The 16,338-nt window shown below is 35.1% G+C and overlaps 2 protein-coding genes across 2 annotated transcripts; one reads left to right on the forward strand and one right to left on the reverse strand.

The window, feature by feature from the left end:
- Positions 1–224: 224 nt before the first annotated feature.
- LOC306857087 (synaptophysin-like protein 1) lies at positions 225–9,331 on the reverse strand. Its single transcript, XM_079396779.1, has 6 exons — positions 9,135–9,331; positions 8,969–9,043; positions 4,226–4,341; positions 3,859–4,054; positions 2,915–3,094; positions 225–1,811 (listed from the first exon to the last, which is right to left on the reverse strand). Exons 1-6 carry the CDS (start codon positions 9,147–9,149, stop codon positions 1,689–1,691), a joined length of 705 nt encoding a protein of 234 aa, XP_079252905.1. The 5' UTR covers positions 9,150–9,331; the 3' UTR covers positions 225–1,688.
- On the forward strand, positions 8,592–15,712 carry LOC306857086 (proteasome subunit alpha type-5). The gene is made up of 11 exons (XM_079396778.1): positions 8,592–8,669; positions 10,378–10,486; positions 11,037–11,079; positions 11,353–11,419; positions 11,523–11,649; positions 11,733–11,800; positions 11,923–12,030; positions 12,140–12,198; positions 12,744–12,846; positions 15,122–15,208; positions 15,305–15,712. The coding sequence occupies exons 3-11, from the start codon at positions 11,051–11,053 to the stop codon at positions 15,380–15,382; spliced, it is 726 nt and encodes a 241-aa protein (XP_079252904.1). The 5' UTR covers positions 8,592–8,669; positions 10,378–10,486; positions 11,037–11,050; the 3' UTR covers positions 15,383–15,712.
- The last annotated feature ends 626 nt before the right edge of the window (positions 15,713–16,338 follow it).

The following is a 16,338-nucleotide window of genomic DNA, read 5'->3' on the forward strand; positions in this document are numbered from 1 at the left end:
TGGCTATTGCTACAAATATACCCCAGCGATTTAAGACTGGTTTTGTGGTGCAGGGTCAAAATTAAGCATATGGAAAACAAAACAAAAAATCTTAATGGCTCTAAAATAGACTTCATTTTGTCTATGTTTAGATTAGTACCTTATTCATAACCAATGCAATGGTTTGTGATTTAGCCTTTTTTTGTTGTACCTTCGGCCCAAAAGAAACATGTACGTGAAACCAGTGTAATTCAGTTGTTAGATTTATTATGTTTACAATACTACCATCTAGGGGTTATGTAGTAAACTGCAGCCTTTTGGAAATAAAACACGAACCAAAATATACATACAGCTCTCCTCTTTTAATACAAACCAGAACTGCAAACAGTCTTGTAGAGATATTTTCCTTCTGAACTTAGGATACAGATATAAAACACAACAACAAAAATGTGGCCTATATTTTCCAAAAGTCACAACCAAATTTGAGGATCACTATGTGACCCGAGGAAAGACTTAAAGATTTTTTAAATGACACTTATGTTCCTTTTTAATCACAATTATACACAAACCTGTTTTCCTATAATCATTTATATTAATAATTTAATGTGTTTAAGTCTACTTATGTTGATTAAAAAGTGTAGATGTGGCACTGAATAGTTTTATTTTAGGATTAGAATAACTACTGAGGATATTATAATAATAATGAAAAAAAAACAAAAAAAGCTTGACAACTTGGATCGAAACAAATAGTTTTTACCAGAACATAAACTGCACACAGACCATCACTGTTACTGAACAATCATTCAATTTAAGATTTTACTAAATGCAATAACACCAAAAACATTTCTTTCTGTAAAAAAATAAGATGGTAAAACATGCCACAGATGCACAAAATTAAATGTTCTTTCTGTAAATATAAACATCAAGCCATGTGATACAGACGCTTCGTTTACAGTGTCAAGTCAAATAACAGCCAAATACAAATAATGACAACATTACTACTCCAAACAGTAGAAAAACAATCAATTCACACAAACGTTTAAAATAAAGGTTACAGATGAAATATCGGAGGCTTTATGGCTGAAACGAAGACTAATTTTTCAGTTTGTCCTTCCCTGACAAATGTAAGGTAACTCAGATGTGGCTGTGGAAAAACAACCTATCAAGAACAAGGCACTTAAACCAATAAATAGTTATTAAAAACTACAAGGAACGACAAGTTTTAAATGTCTAGAGCTAGATATTAGTGTGCTAGTGTTTTAAGTGCTCAGAGACATTTCAGCTGCAATTTCTGTTTCTCATGAGGTCTGATTGTAGTGGACATTTAGAGTTACTGAAATGCAGGTCGTCAAATTAGACAAATTAATAATAATGAAAATCATCAATAGCCTAGAACAGGTTTACTTCTAAGTTGTAATTCAAATGCTACTGGTCTAATCAAATTTGGCTTCTTTTTTACCTGCTTGACAAAATTAGCTTCTGACAGTCCCATTAAACAGACACTAAAATAAAAAAAATTATATATATATCCATAAAGAATTCAGCTTAGAGCATTTATAATATAGTTTACTGCAATGCATGATGCTAGAAATGAAGCTTTTGCATATCAAAGTGTAGTTTCTTTTCAACATGTGTGGGCATGAACAAACGGTGACATCCTCTGCTTTACGAACAAATGGAGAGGAGAGGAAGGAGCCTGTCTTGTCTAATTAGGAGGTGGGAACTCCCCCCTCTACGTTGGATGGTGGATTGGCCGGCTTATGAAATGGAGTCTCCTTGTAGATGAACCAGCAGTTTCCTGCCCACAATATCAGGTTTAGGAATCCAAAGAGCTGGAAGATGCAGAAAAGAGAAAGATACATGTAATACTTCAACTGCTCATTTCTGAAATGCTCATTTACTTGCAAAAAAGTTATTAGAAGGAGAATGATAATGCCATCACAATGGACTACATTTTTCTCTCATTGAGATTGTTTTTCAAAGGTGATGCAAGCAGTTTTGACACATGAGCTGCAAGTCACAAAGCCAAAAAAGACGACTGATAGAGAAGAAATTGTTGAATAAAGTTATTTGTTTAATTACAGTTGAACCACTGATGCCACATGGACTATTTTAATGATGTCCTTACTACCTTTCTGGCAGTGTTTCCAAGTCCACGGTTTTTCTGCGGAATTGGGCTACTTTAAAACTATTGCTGTGGGTTCTTTTTCATGTTTGTGGGTTGAAGTGACTCCAATAATGTTATATTTAGCCCCTGGAATGCGAATTTCAGCAGGGGAACCCCCATAAAACGTGTATTTTGGCAACCCTGCTTTCTGGGCCTTGAAGGTGTCAGTTGCATTGCAGTCTATGCAGGGTCAGAAAACTCTCGGATTTCATCAAAAATATCTTAATCTGTCTTCAAAAGATGAATGAAGCTCTTGCGGGTTTGGGACGACATGAGGGTGAGTAATTAATGACAATTTTAATTTTGGGGTGAACTGTCCCTTTAAAACATATAATGCAATGCAATACAATGATGTTTGAAAGATGAAGAAAAACTTTCCTTCATATCCTGTATTATATTTGATACTCTCATTTTAAAACAAGTTTTCTAATAAATGATGTATGGACAAACAAGTAAACCTAAGCTGCTTCGATCAGACAACAAATCGGATGTAGTGGATGGTTTTTCAGCAAAGTTTTGATCATTTTGTTCATTTAAAAGCTTTAGAAATATGTGTATAAAATATAAACAAGTAGACTTTATAGGATTAAACATTTGTCCATAACTTTACAAGCTAAACCTAAAAGTAAAAGTAGGACATGAGAACTACATAATGTATACATAGCCTACATAATAAAACAAATATTGCACAATTAAATGTGCTAGATATTAACCAGGCTTCATTTTAAACAAATTAGAGCAGAACTAACAGTTAGTAATTTGACTTACCACAGAGGAGTTGAGACGACCCATTGAAGGGTAGGTCTTCACCGCACAATGATCTTGAGGAAGACATGCCATTATTAGCCTCTCAGGACTCGTAGCATATTTGACATCTGTTAAACCCTTTCCCCAGGCTGAGGAGCAAACCAGCCACAAGAAAGCAAAGATCCCAGTAACGATCAGATCCTGGAGAGGAAAGTTTGGGATATCAATCCTTGTTCATGTAAATGGTAGGGATACAGATATTCTGATAAAGTGGCTGTCAAAAGGAAAAGCACAAAAGTAGGCCAACAGATGAAAGTAGATCATAGCATGAGAAGATTTAAGTAGCACAAGTGTCACTTCCAAAATGTACAACATTTACAAAGGATAATTAATGTTTTCTGTTCAAATTTAAATTTCATTAGTGAATTGATTAATGTAAAACATGCTGTTAAATATGAATATATTATTAAATATATATAAAAATATAATGAATATGCAATATAAATTTTAGATATATGTAAAATGTTTTACATGGATATGTTCATTTGTAAATGTGTATATCACGGTAAAGTTTCAAGTTTTTAAAAAAATATTTAAATGTGTTTTATTTGTACAATTCTTTAATTGGATGAAGGGCTTTGTTAATACTTTGGAAAAGTTTGCAAATAAAATAAAGCTCTTATGGCTATATAAAAATATTTAAATGTCTACCGAAAAAAAAAAAACTCACATTGGTTGGCCACAAAATAATAAACTGTAAATCAAACCAATTTAGAAATCCTCACTAAACATATTTTATTTTCACAAATATTCTGCATCGCAAAGATAATTGTTACAAACGTTTCATGATATTTATGACAAGTGCATTTAAAAATGCAATACAAAATAAATCCACTGATATTAATGACGTTCATACTATCACAGTAATATTTCCAAATTAAAAAAAAAAATGAGTGATGACTCACAATGGTGGGGCCACGGTTAGACTCCCTGTAAACCTGCTGGTAGCCCAAGTACAGGATGATGGTGAAAGTACAGTACAGAAAGCCCAAGACGCCCACACAGACGAAGAACTCAGCTGAAGAGGAGAAATCTCCCTGCAGGTGAGTCACGTTCTTGGTGCTATTGCAGTGAGCAATCACATATGGCTGACTCGGGAGCCTAGTAAGTGGAAGTCTCATGTTTACTAGGGCTCTCCAGTTAACATTCACTTTCTTCAATCAACATATATTTGGATAACCCATTGCATGACTAACAGCAGGACATCATTTTAACATGAAAAAAAAACCTTTCACTTAGAAATAATTTACAGTAGATATCTGGATGCTTTACCTAAAAGGATATCCAAAATGAGCAGTAACGTCATCTTTTGCACCTCCACAATCAACAGTGAACTCAGTGGATCCAACATAACCACCAGTGGTGGCAAAGGCACAAATGGTGAAGACCTAAAAACATAATCAACATAATTAGACATTTAGAAAATAGCATTTTTACATTTCTACAGAGCAGCTGTCAGTCGGCATTATCAGCACTGAATCAGTCTTATTTGAGTATCATTGAGATAGCATTATAGTTTGTATTAATGTTTTGAATAAGTTTTTATTTTTATTTTAAATGTAATTGTGTTTTTTGTAAGTTTTATTAGTTTTTATTCACTTTTAGTTATTTTAGTACATCCAAGTTTAACTAAATTATTTTTTTGGTAACTAAATGGTTTGTGTGGACGGATTTATTTTCAGCAATTTTGTGCAAGCAGTTTGTGTGTGATCAAAACTTTGTTGTGCATGAAATTATTTTCAAGAATCAAGGTGTAATTTCCCAGAATTTTCTGAAGCATCAAAAGTAACAAACAGATGCAGTCCAATTAGCGACAGTTTAATATACACACAATTTTACTTCAAAAACATGAATTCAGCATTTGCATGTGGCAATACCTGATTTCACATCATAATAAAAGTGCTGTCTTCATCCAGACATGCCCTACATCTGTAAATGATCCTTCAACGCTTTGGCCCTCACTGACTCACACATATCCTGGCGCGTGGTTCGCTGCTTTCCTTTTACAAATGCTCCTCTTCCACACAGAAGTGGCTTCTGCAGACATTTGTGAGAATAACTACAGTAGCACAGCTTTGATTTATAGATTTTGCTGGTATTTTTTCTAGTGTTCTCTGAGCCAATCTCTCCTCTCTTTCCAAGGATTTTTTGCTGTGAAAAAGTGACAGGATCCATAGTAATCACGGAAAAGTAACTTTTAAGAGCCATACAGTGAAACAAAAGAACACTGCGGATCTTAGATTCAGCAAATTGTGAGGAACTAATAGGAAACGGCTTAATTTTTGCACCCTCATACTATTTTGAACCATAGGAGAGAATCTTCATTTTTGGGTGAACTGTACCTTTAAGACAGCTCTACTCACAGCCTGAGTCATTGGAAATGAAGCACAAATATTCAAACCCAGTTCAACCTTTCTTTTACATTTCAGCTACATATTAAAGAATTCCAAGGACTGTTTGATCACTGAAGTGTCTCTGTGGAACCTTTCTGTTACACAGGAGAAACAATAGTGGGATGCAGAACTTCCCTCCAGAGCAGAGCCCTGTGTGAGAATTCTTTTTTCAATTATGTTTAAAAATGGTGAATCCGATTAAAAAATGTCTTGGGGTGGAAGAAAAAAGAATGTGGCTTGTGAATTGCTAAATGGCAGGGTAGGCGATTTGGTTCAAAAACTTTTTTTTTCGTCCAATCAAAATGTTCACTATCTTCTCTACACTGGATACAGTATACAGATGCGCGTTCGAGTCTGTCGTCAGGACAAATGGAGTGGAAGAACGTTCGTTTTGACGCATTTGGTTTAAAAAACTTGTTTGCGTCTTTGTACAGATATCAGAAGGATCCCAGCATAAGTAACGAGTGAATAGTTTAATTTTAATTGCAACCCAGATCGTGTCTGAGGATTGGTCGGAGCATTTTATTTTGTAAACGAGGCACAATGTCATGGAGAGTTCACAAAGAAACATTTGTTGAAAGATGAAGCGGAACTAGATCTGACTGCAGCTGCATCACAAACTGTAAGTAAATGATTTCATAATGCTTTGTCTGGAAATGACCGTTTTATTTTGATTATGTTGTCAAAACACTCACATGCAATAGTGAGGAGGCGTTGATACAGTTTCCTATGCAATGACGTTAGCCAATCACAACAGTGGCTGATTACTGAGAAGACTTAAAGGACACGCCCCTTAAAAACAGGTCATTTTAGAGAGAGGTCATTTATTTGTACAAAAAAAACTTTATTAACATTATAAGTAAACCTAGTGCTCGTCACCCCACGGAAGTTTTTTTTTTATTAAAAATCCATGTCGAGACCCCTTTAACATGTTTTTGTAATTTATATTTTCTTTAAAAAATAAATATATTTTATATTATTATTATAAACATAAAATTATGAATTGTATTTAAAAAAAAACGAAACCCTCATGCTATCCAAAATAAATTGTTTTCCCTTTTCTTTAAACCAGATATCTGACCCTGAGACACATTGGTCTGTATTGCACCCCAAAATGATCACAAAAATAGCCCTACATTTTTGCTGCCAAGAAAATACAAGAGTGGGTGTGCGATCCTCACCCTGGCAAGATTTTGGCTTCATTCCTGTTGAGCGTGCGGTGCAGGTGCTTGGCACAGAGAAGCACAGTGGGCCAGCTAAGGGTGCCTGGCACCAAACAGAACCACATGGTTCTGTTGGTTCGTGTGCGGATGCCACGTTCACGCTGGAATGCACACCTACACGCAGCAAGTGACTATTAAAGAGAGCCTTTGTGTGAATGAACCGTCCATGCCACCACCGTCAACATGATCAGAGGTCAGTTTACCTGTTAGCATCCTCTCCATTGTCACATTACTTCTGGGAGATCTGGGTTGTGGTGGTTAAAAGCAAAAACATCACTGCAGACACATGCTGATTTTGAAGGGAGTGGCTGACATTCTTGCTTTACAAGTAAAAAAATGTGTCAAACCACCCATTTCCTCAGATTTTCCTCAATTCAGGACATTCTTGAGAAAAGTGCATATGAAGGTATATAAGCCATATCCTCCTCCACATTAAAGCACTTTTATGCAACTATAGGCAGACGTGTTAAACCTTAAAGAAGCACAAATGTATTAAAGTTTGAAATACGATTTAATATTTTTTGAAAGACATATCTTATGCTCAACAAGGCTGCATTTATTTCTATAAATAAAGTAAAAACTGTAATATTGTGAAACATTATTACAATTTAAAATAACTTTTGTATAGTTGTATTTTTTTAAAAGTGTAATTTAGTCCTGTTGTGGCAAAGATAACTGCGACCTGTGCTGGCAAAAGGAGTCGTTAATGATTACGGGCTAATTTTGAACTACAAAAAGTTAAAAATTTGATTCGATTTTCACAAAAATTAGTTCATTAAGCCCTCATCTAGCGATCTCAATGCTCCAAATAGTAATTAAACATCTAAAATGATCTTTATTTGTTGGTCTTCAGAGAGCAGCACCTTTCCTCCACTCGCCCATATATATATATATATATATATATATATATATATGGGTAAGACTTATTTGGTGGCAAGACATTTATAATGTTACAAAAGATTTCTGTTTCAAAGAAACAATCCTACAAAATGCATCACGTTTTCCACAAAAATTATGCAGCAAAAACGTTCGATATTAATAATAAAAAGAACCACATCAGCACATTGGTGGCGTACTTCCTACTGGGTGAAAGAGCAACACGGGTTTATCTGGAATAACCTACAGAGAGATAACAGCTTCATTTACACCTTATGAACTCATATTATCTTGCACTGCATTGTCTGGAATTATTTCCGATGAGTTTATGATGTAATGTGTCCCCAGCACCTTTGCAGTCCGGATTAAGTTGCAGAAATTACATTACTTCCATACGAATGATCCAAAACAACACACTACTGTGTTAAATTACACCTTGCCTTTTGTCTAAGGCCTTGCATGTTCACCTTGCAAAGACAAAGCAAAATTGTGTGCAAGGTGCAAATATTTACAAAGGCTCAGGCAAAAGTGAAAAAGACGTAGACAGGTGAGATACACATATATACACACACATATGGATACCAATTCAGTAAGTGAACATCTACTAAACTGCATGCTATTTGAGCAACAACAGCTGGGATTCTTTTCTGAAGATACAACATCACTTCTAAAAATGATCTTGGCAGGTTCGGATATTTACGTCAGCGAGTATGCAGGAAGAGTTTCACATATCAACACTGAAATTTGTGGCAGTTAGTTTCTACTTCCGGCCTAATAAACCATATCAGACTAACTGTATCGAATATCAGTCTAGTCTACGACTAAACAGAGGACAAACTAAAATATATGAAGCTCACAAGCCGAAGTAGCTGAGGTTCCCTTGTGAAGAAAGCTATATTATTCTACTATAAATCTTGATCCAGCAAAAGTTTATTTTAGATCAGATCTGATTGACATTAAAAACTGAAGTTAATTTCATATCCAGCCTGGTTTCTTAGTAGGTTAATGAGCTCCAAGCCTAGTTACCCACATCAGCTGGAGAACCCTGCAGATAGGCGTGCTTTATAGCCTAGATTTTCCATTGTTTGCAGTGCTAGTATTAGACTAAAGTCCACCACAGAAGCCTCTTAATGCGCATGTGGCAAACAGGACTGTCATGGTTGCTCCTACAGTTGGCAATGTAAACATCATTTAATCTTCAAGGGACTGTGCAAGGCAGGACTGGTATATATTTGCATGCATTTGTAAATTCTACAGCACATATCCAATCCCATGACACACCTAAAGATGTCTATATGGTTAGATGACCTAAACAGTGGATAATATAGCAATTTTGGTCCATTATTTTGACATGGGTGTTGCCCCTTATATTAACAAAACAGCACCATATGTGACTGCAACGTACTTGTATTATCGTGTAAGGTATGTTATCGCATAATAAAGTGTTTAAAGACATTTATAACTATCATAATGAACGTGTTATTGAAGAGACACGTGACATTAGGATCTGTTGAGAAACTCACCCACTCCATGACTCGGATAAACCCCAGTGGCTCTTTCACTGGTCCCAAATCCAGACTAAACCCCGACATAATTTTCTGTAAATGGAGAAATTAAAGATTAAAACCTTAACTTGGTTTTCCTGAGCGGAAAAAAACGAAGCTCACCAAACTGTTGCTAGTTCATTACCTGCACGATTTCCATGTTTTGGGTGTGTTTTTATATTGACGCTAATAGAAAGTTCTTCGATTAAGGGATAGTTTCCGACTTCGTTATTAACTGAAGAAGAAGAAAACACAAGAGAATGACATTCAAGGTTTTCGGTAGCAGGAAGACAGCACTTATGTTGTCGAGCAACTTGTCAAAGTTTCTACAGCGAGACACGTGATTTCAACTTTCTCTTAAAGGGACACACACGAGTAAATTCACTTTAGTGTTGCCAGATCCCCCAAAACATCGCTTTGTTTCGTTGATAAAATGTTTAATACATATCTTAAAAATATTAAGGACAAACATTATTATCATTATCAAATGTTATAAGTTCAATTACAGTATATTTAAAACAAACATTTTAAATATAAAATTGCTCAGGTTTCCTAATTGTTATAATCAATAACAGAAATAAATAGGCTATATTATAATTATGGACTACACCCATTTATCCTAAAACAAAAAATCCTCATGTTTTTGAAAGTTAAAGTGCCTATTACTTTTCATGCAGTGTGTCATGTAGCAGTATGTGAACATAAACTTTCTGCAAAGTTGTGAAGCCGAAAGTGCTCGATATATAAAGTTATTGTCTATTAAATAAAAGAGTCGACTCGCCTAAACGAGTCATTATGAATTCGAATCTTTTTCTGTTATTTCTGTTTAATCTGTTTTAGGAGACTCATAAAACAATATTAAAAACAATATTAATAGGGGCACTTTAAATTGTATTTTACAGGAAACCAAAATGTATTTTCAATTATAATATAATTTCATCAAAATAATTATACTGTAAAGAGAAAAAAAATTGATCTGTTGTGCATACATGCATACAAAGGGTTGATTTATTGTAATATCTTGATTATAGGTAGGATTGTCTCCAAATTTAGTGGCAAATTATTTGAAAAAAATTTATTATTAGAGCAGATGTTAATTTAAGGTAATTTAATTTCTGGTATAATTTCCTGATTTGGGTATTTTTTTTTAATGTTTAATAATGATAATGCCTGTTTGTTATTTGAAGATGTTTAATAAAGGTTAAAAGATATTCATGCACACATGAATGCACTGAAGTAAGCAGGGAATAGAAAGGCAGAAATATGGGAATAAAGGGAAAATGTGGCGATTAATAATGAAGTTATTTAGAATGCAGCTCCAACAAACAATAACTAGAATATTTGGTCGTCATATCGCACAATAATCATAGCCAGTGTGTTTATGCCAGATTCAATAGGGTAGGAACCTCAGTTGAACCGAAATGCTTTCGTCGGACGATTATGTGTGAACACTTCCGGTGCTGTAGAAACTAGCAAACTCACCCTCCACAGCAGAAGGTAAGACATTTATAACAAACACTTTATAATGTTGTGCCCTACTGCAGTAAACCGCAGATCAGCAGTCAAAAGCATTGTGTAGTATATTGTGTAAAGTTATTTTAACGGCCTGTGTGTTGTTTATTTAGTAGTAAACCTATTAGCTAACGTTAGATGCTCATGTGTTTGTGTTCTCACATGTTTTTTCCTAAATAAATAGCAATGTGCTTAAAAACTTTATGGGAAAGCTGTTTATGCAGCCTTTGAGAGTTTAGAAAAGTGCATGTATAAAAGTAAATAAGATGAGGGTATTATTATACAGCTGAGTTAAAGTGAAACATGCCTTGTCATTGAGTGAAGGCTGGTTCGACCAATCAATTAGACAGTTTAGTGTAAGCCCCGCCTTTTATCTCAAAATCGTCCAATCGGTCTAAGCCTAAGTGATGCCGGTGTTTGATTGGTTGTGAACTTCAGTGCTAAGATCGCGCCGCTTACATAGCAAGCTGTTGCTTTTTCGTGCTAACTCACTACATTTAAAGTTAGATAAGTCTGTTCTTGTTCATTTTTACAGATTTGCATTTCAAAATGTTCCTGACAAGATCAGAGTATGACAGGTGAGATGAAGAATGATCTGTTCTCTTTCACTGCTTTTAATGTCCAGTCAATTGTGTTGTCAGTGGCTGCTCATATATCTATTTTAGGATATTTACATATCTCTTTGTAAGAGAATAATTAAAGCATGTAATATCACACTCTTGTCTTACTTTCACTTTCAGTTCTGTTTTGCTGATTTATTAACTGCATTAACTCTACAATAGAGTATTTTAGTAAAGTATATTATGATACAGATTTGAATACACTTACTATATCATATTTTCCATCCTCAGAGGAGTAAACACCTTCTCACCAGAGGGAAGGCTTTTCCAAGTAGAATATGCCATTGAAGCCATCAAGGTACACTTCTTATTAGCAGAATAATATGTCTGAAATTTCTCAGTTTGTAAGAAATGAATACAAGGGCTAATTTGGTATTTTTTGGCTTTGTGGGTCTTTCCAGTTGGGGTCCACAGCCATTGGCATTCAGACATCGGAGGGAGTGTGTCTCGCTGTGGAGAAGCGAATAACCTCTCCTCTGATGGAGCCCAGCAGCATTGAAAAGATTGTTGAAATTGACACTCATATAGGTAAGAAAAATGCTTAAAATAACATATTTTCCATGTGGGTAAGTCTAATAAAACTAGTTGTGAATGATCATTTTTCAATACAGGCTGTGCCATGAGTGGCTTAATAGCTGATGCAAAAACACTTATTGACAAAGCAAGAGTGGAAACACAGGTCAGTGAACGTTTTCTTCAAAATCTGTATAGTCACTGCTATGATTAGTCAGTGGGTCTCATTCATAAATACAGTGTTCTTACACCAAATGCCATATTTTAAGCATTCTTGTGTTTCTGCAGAACCATTGGTTTACCTACAATGAGACGATGACGGTGGAGAGCGTAACGCAGGCTGTGTCTAACCTCGCTCTGCAGTTTGGAGAGGAGGACGCTGACCCTGGCGCTATGGTATGACCGCCTGGCTAACATTTTATTGCATTATTTTTCAGTTCTATGCTGGGCAGTTGTCTCTGGTTGTAGATATTTGATTACAAATATCCACCTGTTCCATCTTTAGAGCCGTCCTTTTGGTGTCGCTCTGCTTTTTGGAGGTATTGATGAGAAAGGACCTCAGCTGTAAGTACACTTTCTTTGTCTTTAGGACTGTTTGTAGTATTTAGCTATCAAAATATACAGCAATTTGTTTACGTTTTTAATCATTTTACTGATTTAGGTTATTTTTAATGATTACCCAGCTTAACAGTGTACATTCCAAAAAATAGGAATGCACTATTAAATTAAATAAAACCAAAATCATGTTTAGTGGAGTTGTCACTGTTCGCTAAGGCTGTGATTTAATTAAATAAACACATGGGATGATGGGACATGAGCGTAGCACTTCTTTTTATTATAATAATGATATTAATGAAGTGTTTTTATAGTCATATTGATAATATATCATCAACATTTTTGGTCAACTTGTGCAGTGCTTTTTTTTATTTTTATTATAAATTAAAATTTGGATAGCGATTAATAGTTTTTCCCTCCCAAATTTTGTAGCTCTACACTAAATGAATATAAAAAACATTATAATTACTATTAAAAGTTTTTATTTATTAGGTACTCGTACAGACTTGTTTGGTTTGTAAAGTATGTAAATCACACCAAACTTCTTTTAACAGATACCACATGGATCCTTCAGGCACCTTTGTGCAGTGTGATGCCAGGGCTATCGGCTCAGCATCTGAAGGAGCTCAGAGCTCTCTTCAGGAGGTTTACCACAAGGTACATTCACCCATGCTTTCTGCTTCCCCTCTATTTCCTCTTTAAGGTTTTATGGTAAAGTTAGTGACCAAATAATAGTTGGATCGGTTTAATGCGCAGTTAAATGCGCAGCTCAGCATCCTTTAAAAAAGTACAAACTTCCCTACTCATCCATACCTAGTCACCCGTACAATATGAACATTTGTTCACCTTCAGTCCATCCGAGATGTAGATGAGTTTGTTTATTTGTTGGAACAGATTTGGAGAAATTTAGCTTTGCATCACTTGCTCACCAATGGATCCTCTACAGTGAATGGGTGCCGTCAGAATGAGAGTCCAAACAGCTGATAAGACGTCACAATAATCCACACCGCTCCAGTCCATCAATTAACATCTTGTGAAGCAAAAGGCTGTGTGTTTATAATAAATCCATCAGTAAGACACTAAAATGCAAGTCCTCTATCCATTATATTGCTTTCGCCGGTAAAAAATGTTGTCTTGTTTGAGAGAAATATGCACAGGCACCGTTTACAAGTGAAAACAGTCCTAAACAAATATGTAGGAGGCGAACTTTTTCACTGGAGGAAGCGTTATGGATTATGGACTGGTACTTTGACCAGAAGTGACACATTCAAGCACAAACATGCAGATTTTTGTCCCAAAAGATGTTAATTTATGGGCTGGTGTTATGTGGATTGTGGTGATTTTGTTATCTAGGGCTGGCCTGTAAATCGATAGCGATATCATTTTTCTCCATAAAACGATATGAAGAGTTTGATATAATGTTTATGCACCAAAAGCAGAACGAAACCGCGTGACACACGGACCGTTTATCCGCTCGACTCAGTTCAGACAGCAGCGCAACGCAAGAACCGGTGCGATCTGCCAATAAACGAAAAAAGAAGAAGAACAGCAGCGCGAGCTCACTAGAGCACATGCGTCTACTCGGTCACACAAACACTAAATAGCGCTGTGAGATCCAGTGTGAAGCACTTAAATTCAGCGAACAACACTAAGGACTTGCTGATTTAAACGAGTTTAAAGGCAGATGAATCGGCGCTGACAAACAGGAGAAACATTGTGTGAAGGCTTTTCAATCTACAAATCGACCATCATTTGCTGTAGTAACACTAAAAGCACCATGGACTTGTGTCAGAAACCTGGGAATTTGTATCGAATTTTATTCTATTATTAATGTAGACGTGTTAAATGTATTAAAGGAGTGATAGTATATAATTACAGTATTTTCTGTGATAAAGCTATAGCATTTGTGCATTTATACTAACTGTATTCTATTTAGAATACTGATTTTCATACAACACAGGCAACACAAACCTGTTTCTTAATTTGAAACCATGTTACTCATTAGAACAGATATACTCGTATGCAGAAACTAAGAAATGCATTTTTTTTATAGGAAAAATGACTGGTAAAGCATAAAGAATTCAAAAACATGAAGTGTTTGTCATGTTCTGACCATAAAGAGTCGTTTAAAACTACAAGTAACTATCTGGTTTCTACCATTTTAACTTGAGCAAAAATCTGCCTTTAAACTTGAAAAAAATTAAAATAAATTGACATTTATCGTTATTTATAATTATCGATATCAACTGATATGAAAAAAATTATCATTTGAATTTTTTTGGCCATATCGCCCAGCCCTATTTTTATCAGTTGTTTGGACTCTCATTCTGACGGCACCCATTCAATGCAAAAGATACATTGATGAGCAAGTGATGTTATGCTAAATATCTCTAAATCTGTTCTGTTATGATGAAGAAACACATTTATCTACATTTTGGATGGCCTGATGATGAGTACATTTCAGCAAATGTTCATTTTTGGATGAACTAGTAATGTAAGAGTAATCTTCATGAGTAATCTACTTTTTTCTATAGTGCAAACTGAACTGCACACGTCTGTGTATATAACAAAGTCTAAGCCATCTGATCCATAAAGCCACAGTCAGATTATTTCAAGAGGGTATGCTCACAGAGCAAAGTGTTTCTCTCAAGAGAATACTAGAGCAGCAAAGTGAGCCACGTGCTTTGGAAATAAGAGTCCCTTTTTAAATCTACCCCACCCATTTTCCCATTCCAGTATGTCATGCCTTTACTAGTGTAACTTTAGTCACCAGACTCTCCCATGTGATCGTGCAATCTAATAAGCAGCAGCCAGTTTCCAAAAGACTTCCCCATAAATCTAATTGCTTCCAAAAATTTCCAGTCTGAAGTTAAGCATTGATGTCGCTGCCTTTCCCCACCCAAATGTTCATAAATATATTTATCTGTTTCAGTCGATGACGTTAAAGGATGCCATTAAGTCTTCTCTCACTATCCTGAAACAAGTGATGGAGGAGAAACTCAATGCCATTAACATTGAGGTAATACACAAGGGCATTACCTCACATGGTCATGTGAAATATTATTAATTTAAACGTATATGAAGGTTCTGACAATTTCCACCTCTCTGCCTGCAGCTTGCCACAATAGAGCCTGGCAAGACCTTTCACATGTACACAAAAGAAGAGCTTGAGGATGTCATCAAGGATATCTAGAGCTGAATGGAGCTCTGCAAAGCCTGATTGATGTTTAATACGAAAAATCCAGTGTAATTTTGTGTGAACCACCACACAGCTACTGCATACATAATATTCTGGCTGCATCCTACGGTTTGCCTGTTCAGACAGGAATTGTCTTTATACTTTTTTTCCCTTCTGTCAATCCCAAAATTTCTATAGTTCTGTGCAAGCACAGAACAGCAGATCTTGTAGTTGAAGATACATGGAGGGTCCTTTTTGTTACAAATCAATGCGTTAATAAACTGTTTTTGAAAAATGTATGTTTGTTTTTGTTTTTTCTTTTTAACAAGACTACATTTATAGGCTAATAAAAATAAATAAATAAATTTCATATGTGCTATTATAGGTGAACTTGATAAATTTGTGTGGAAAGAAAATATCATCATTTACCATTTATATGTGACTCTGGACCACAAAACCAGTCAAAGTTTTTTAATACATAATCTAAAAGCTGGATAAAGAAGCTTTCTATTGATGTATGGTTTGTTAATATTTGGCCGAGATTATTTAAAAACTATTTAAAAATCTGGAATCTGAGGGTGCAAAGAAATCTAAATATTGAGAAAATCCCCTTTAAAGTTGTTCAAATGAAGTCCTTAGCAATGCATATTACTAATCAAAAAGTAAGTTTTGAAATATTTATGGTAGGAAATTTACAAAATATCTTCATGGAAAATTATTTTTACTTAATATCCTAATGATTTTTTGGCACAAAAGAAAAATTGATGATTTTGACCCATACAATGTATTCTTTGCTATTGCTACAAATATAACAGTGCTACTAATGACTGGTTTTGTGCTCCAAGGTCATAGATAGATAGATAGATATTTGCTGTTATATAATGACTTCAAATTAGTTTACATGTCAGTGTCACGTGTTCAGTTATTTTATTAATGGCTTAGAAATCAGTTTTATTAATTATACACCAAAA

The sequence above is a fragment of the Barbus barbus genome (genome assembly GCF_936440315.1).
Source record: "Barbus barbus genome assembly, chromosome: 37".
NCBI classification, from domain to species: Eukaryota; Metazoa; Chordata; class Actinopteri; order Cypriniformes; family Cyprinidae; genus Barbus; species Barbus barbus.

What these genes read in the sequence shown, in the direction of transcription:
- LOC306857087 (XM_079396779.1), bottom strand. An exon ending in TTATCCGAGTCATGGAGTGG is followed by an intron (nt 4,342 to 8,968) that starts GTGAGTTTCTCA and finishes TTATGTTTTTAG; the next exon opens with GTCTTCACCATTTGTGCCTT. An exon ending in CATTTTGGATATCCTTTTAG is followed by an intron (nt 4,055 to 4,225) that starts GTAAAGCATCCA and finishes TCCACTTACTAG; the next exon opens with GCTCCCGAGTCAGCCATATG.
- LOC306857086 (XM_079396778.1), top strand. Translation starts at nt 11,051, where the DNA reads ATGTTCCTGACAAGATCAGAGTATGACAG. An exon ending in AAGCAAGAGTGGAAACACAG is followed by an intron (nt 11,801 to 11,922) that starts GTCAGTGAACGT and finishes GTGTTTCTGCAG; the next exon opens with AACCATTGGTTTACCTACAA. An exon ending in TTCAGGAGGTTTACCACAAG is followed by an intron (nt 12,847 to 15,121) that starts GTACATTCACCC and finishes TATCTGTTTCAG; the next exon opens with TCGATGACGTTAAAGGATGC.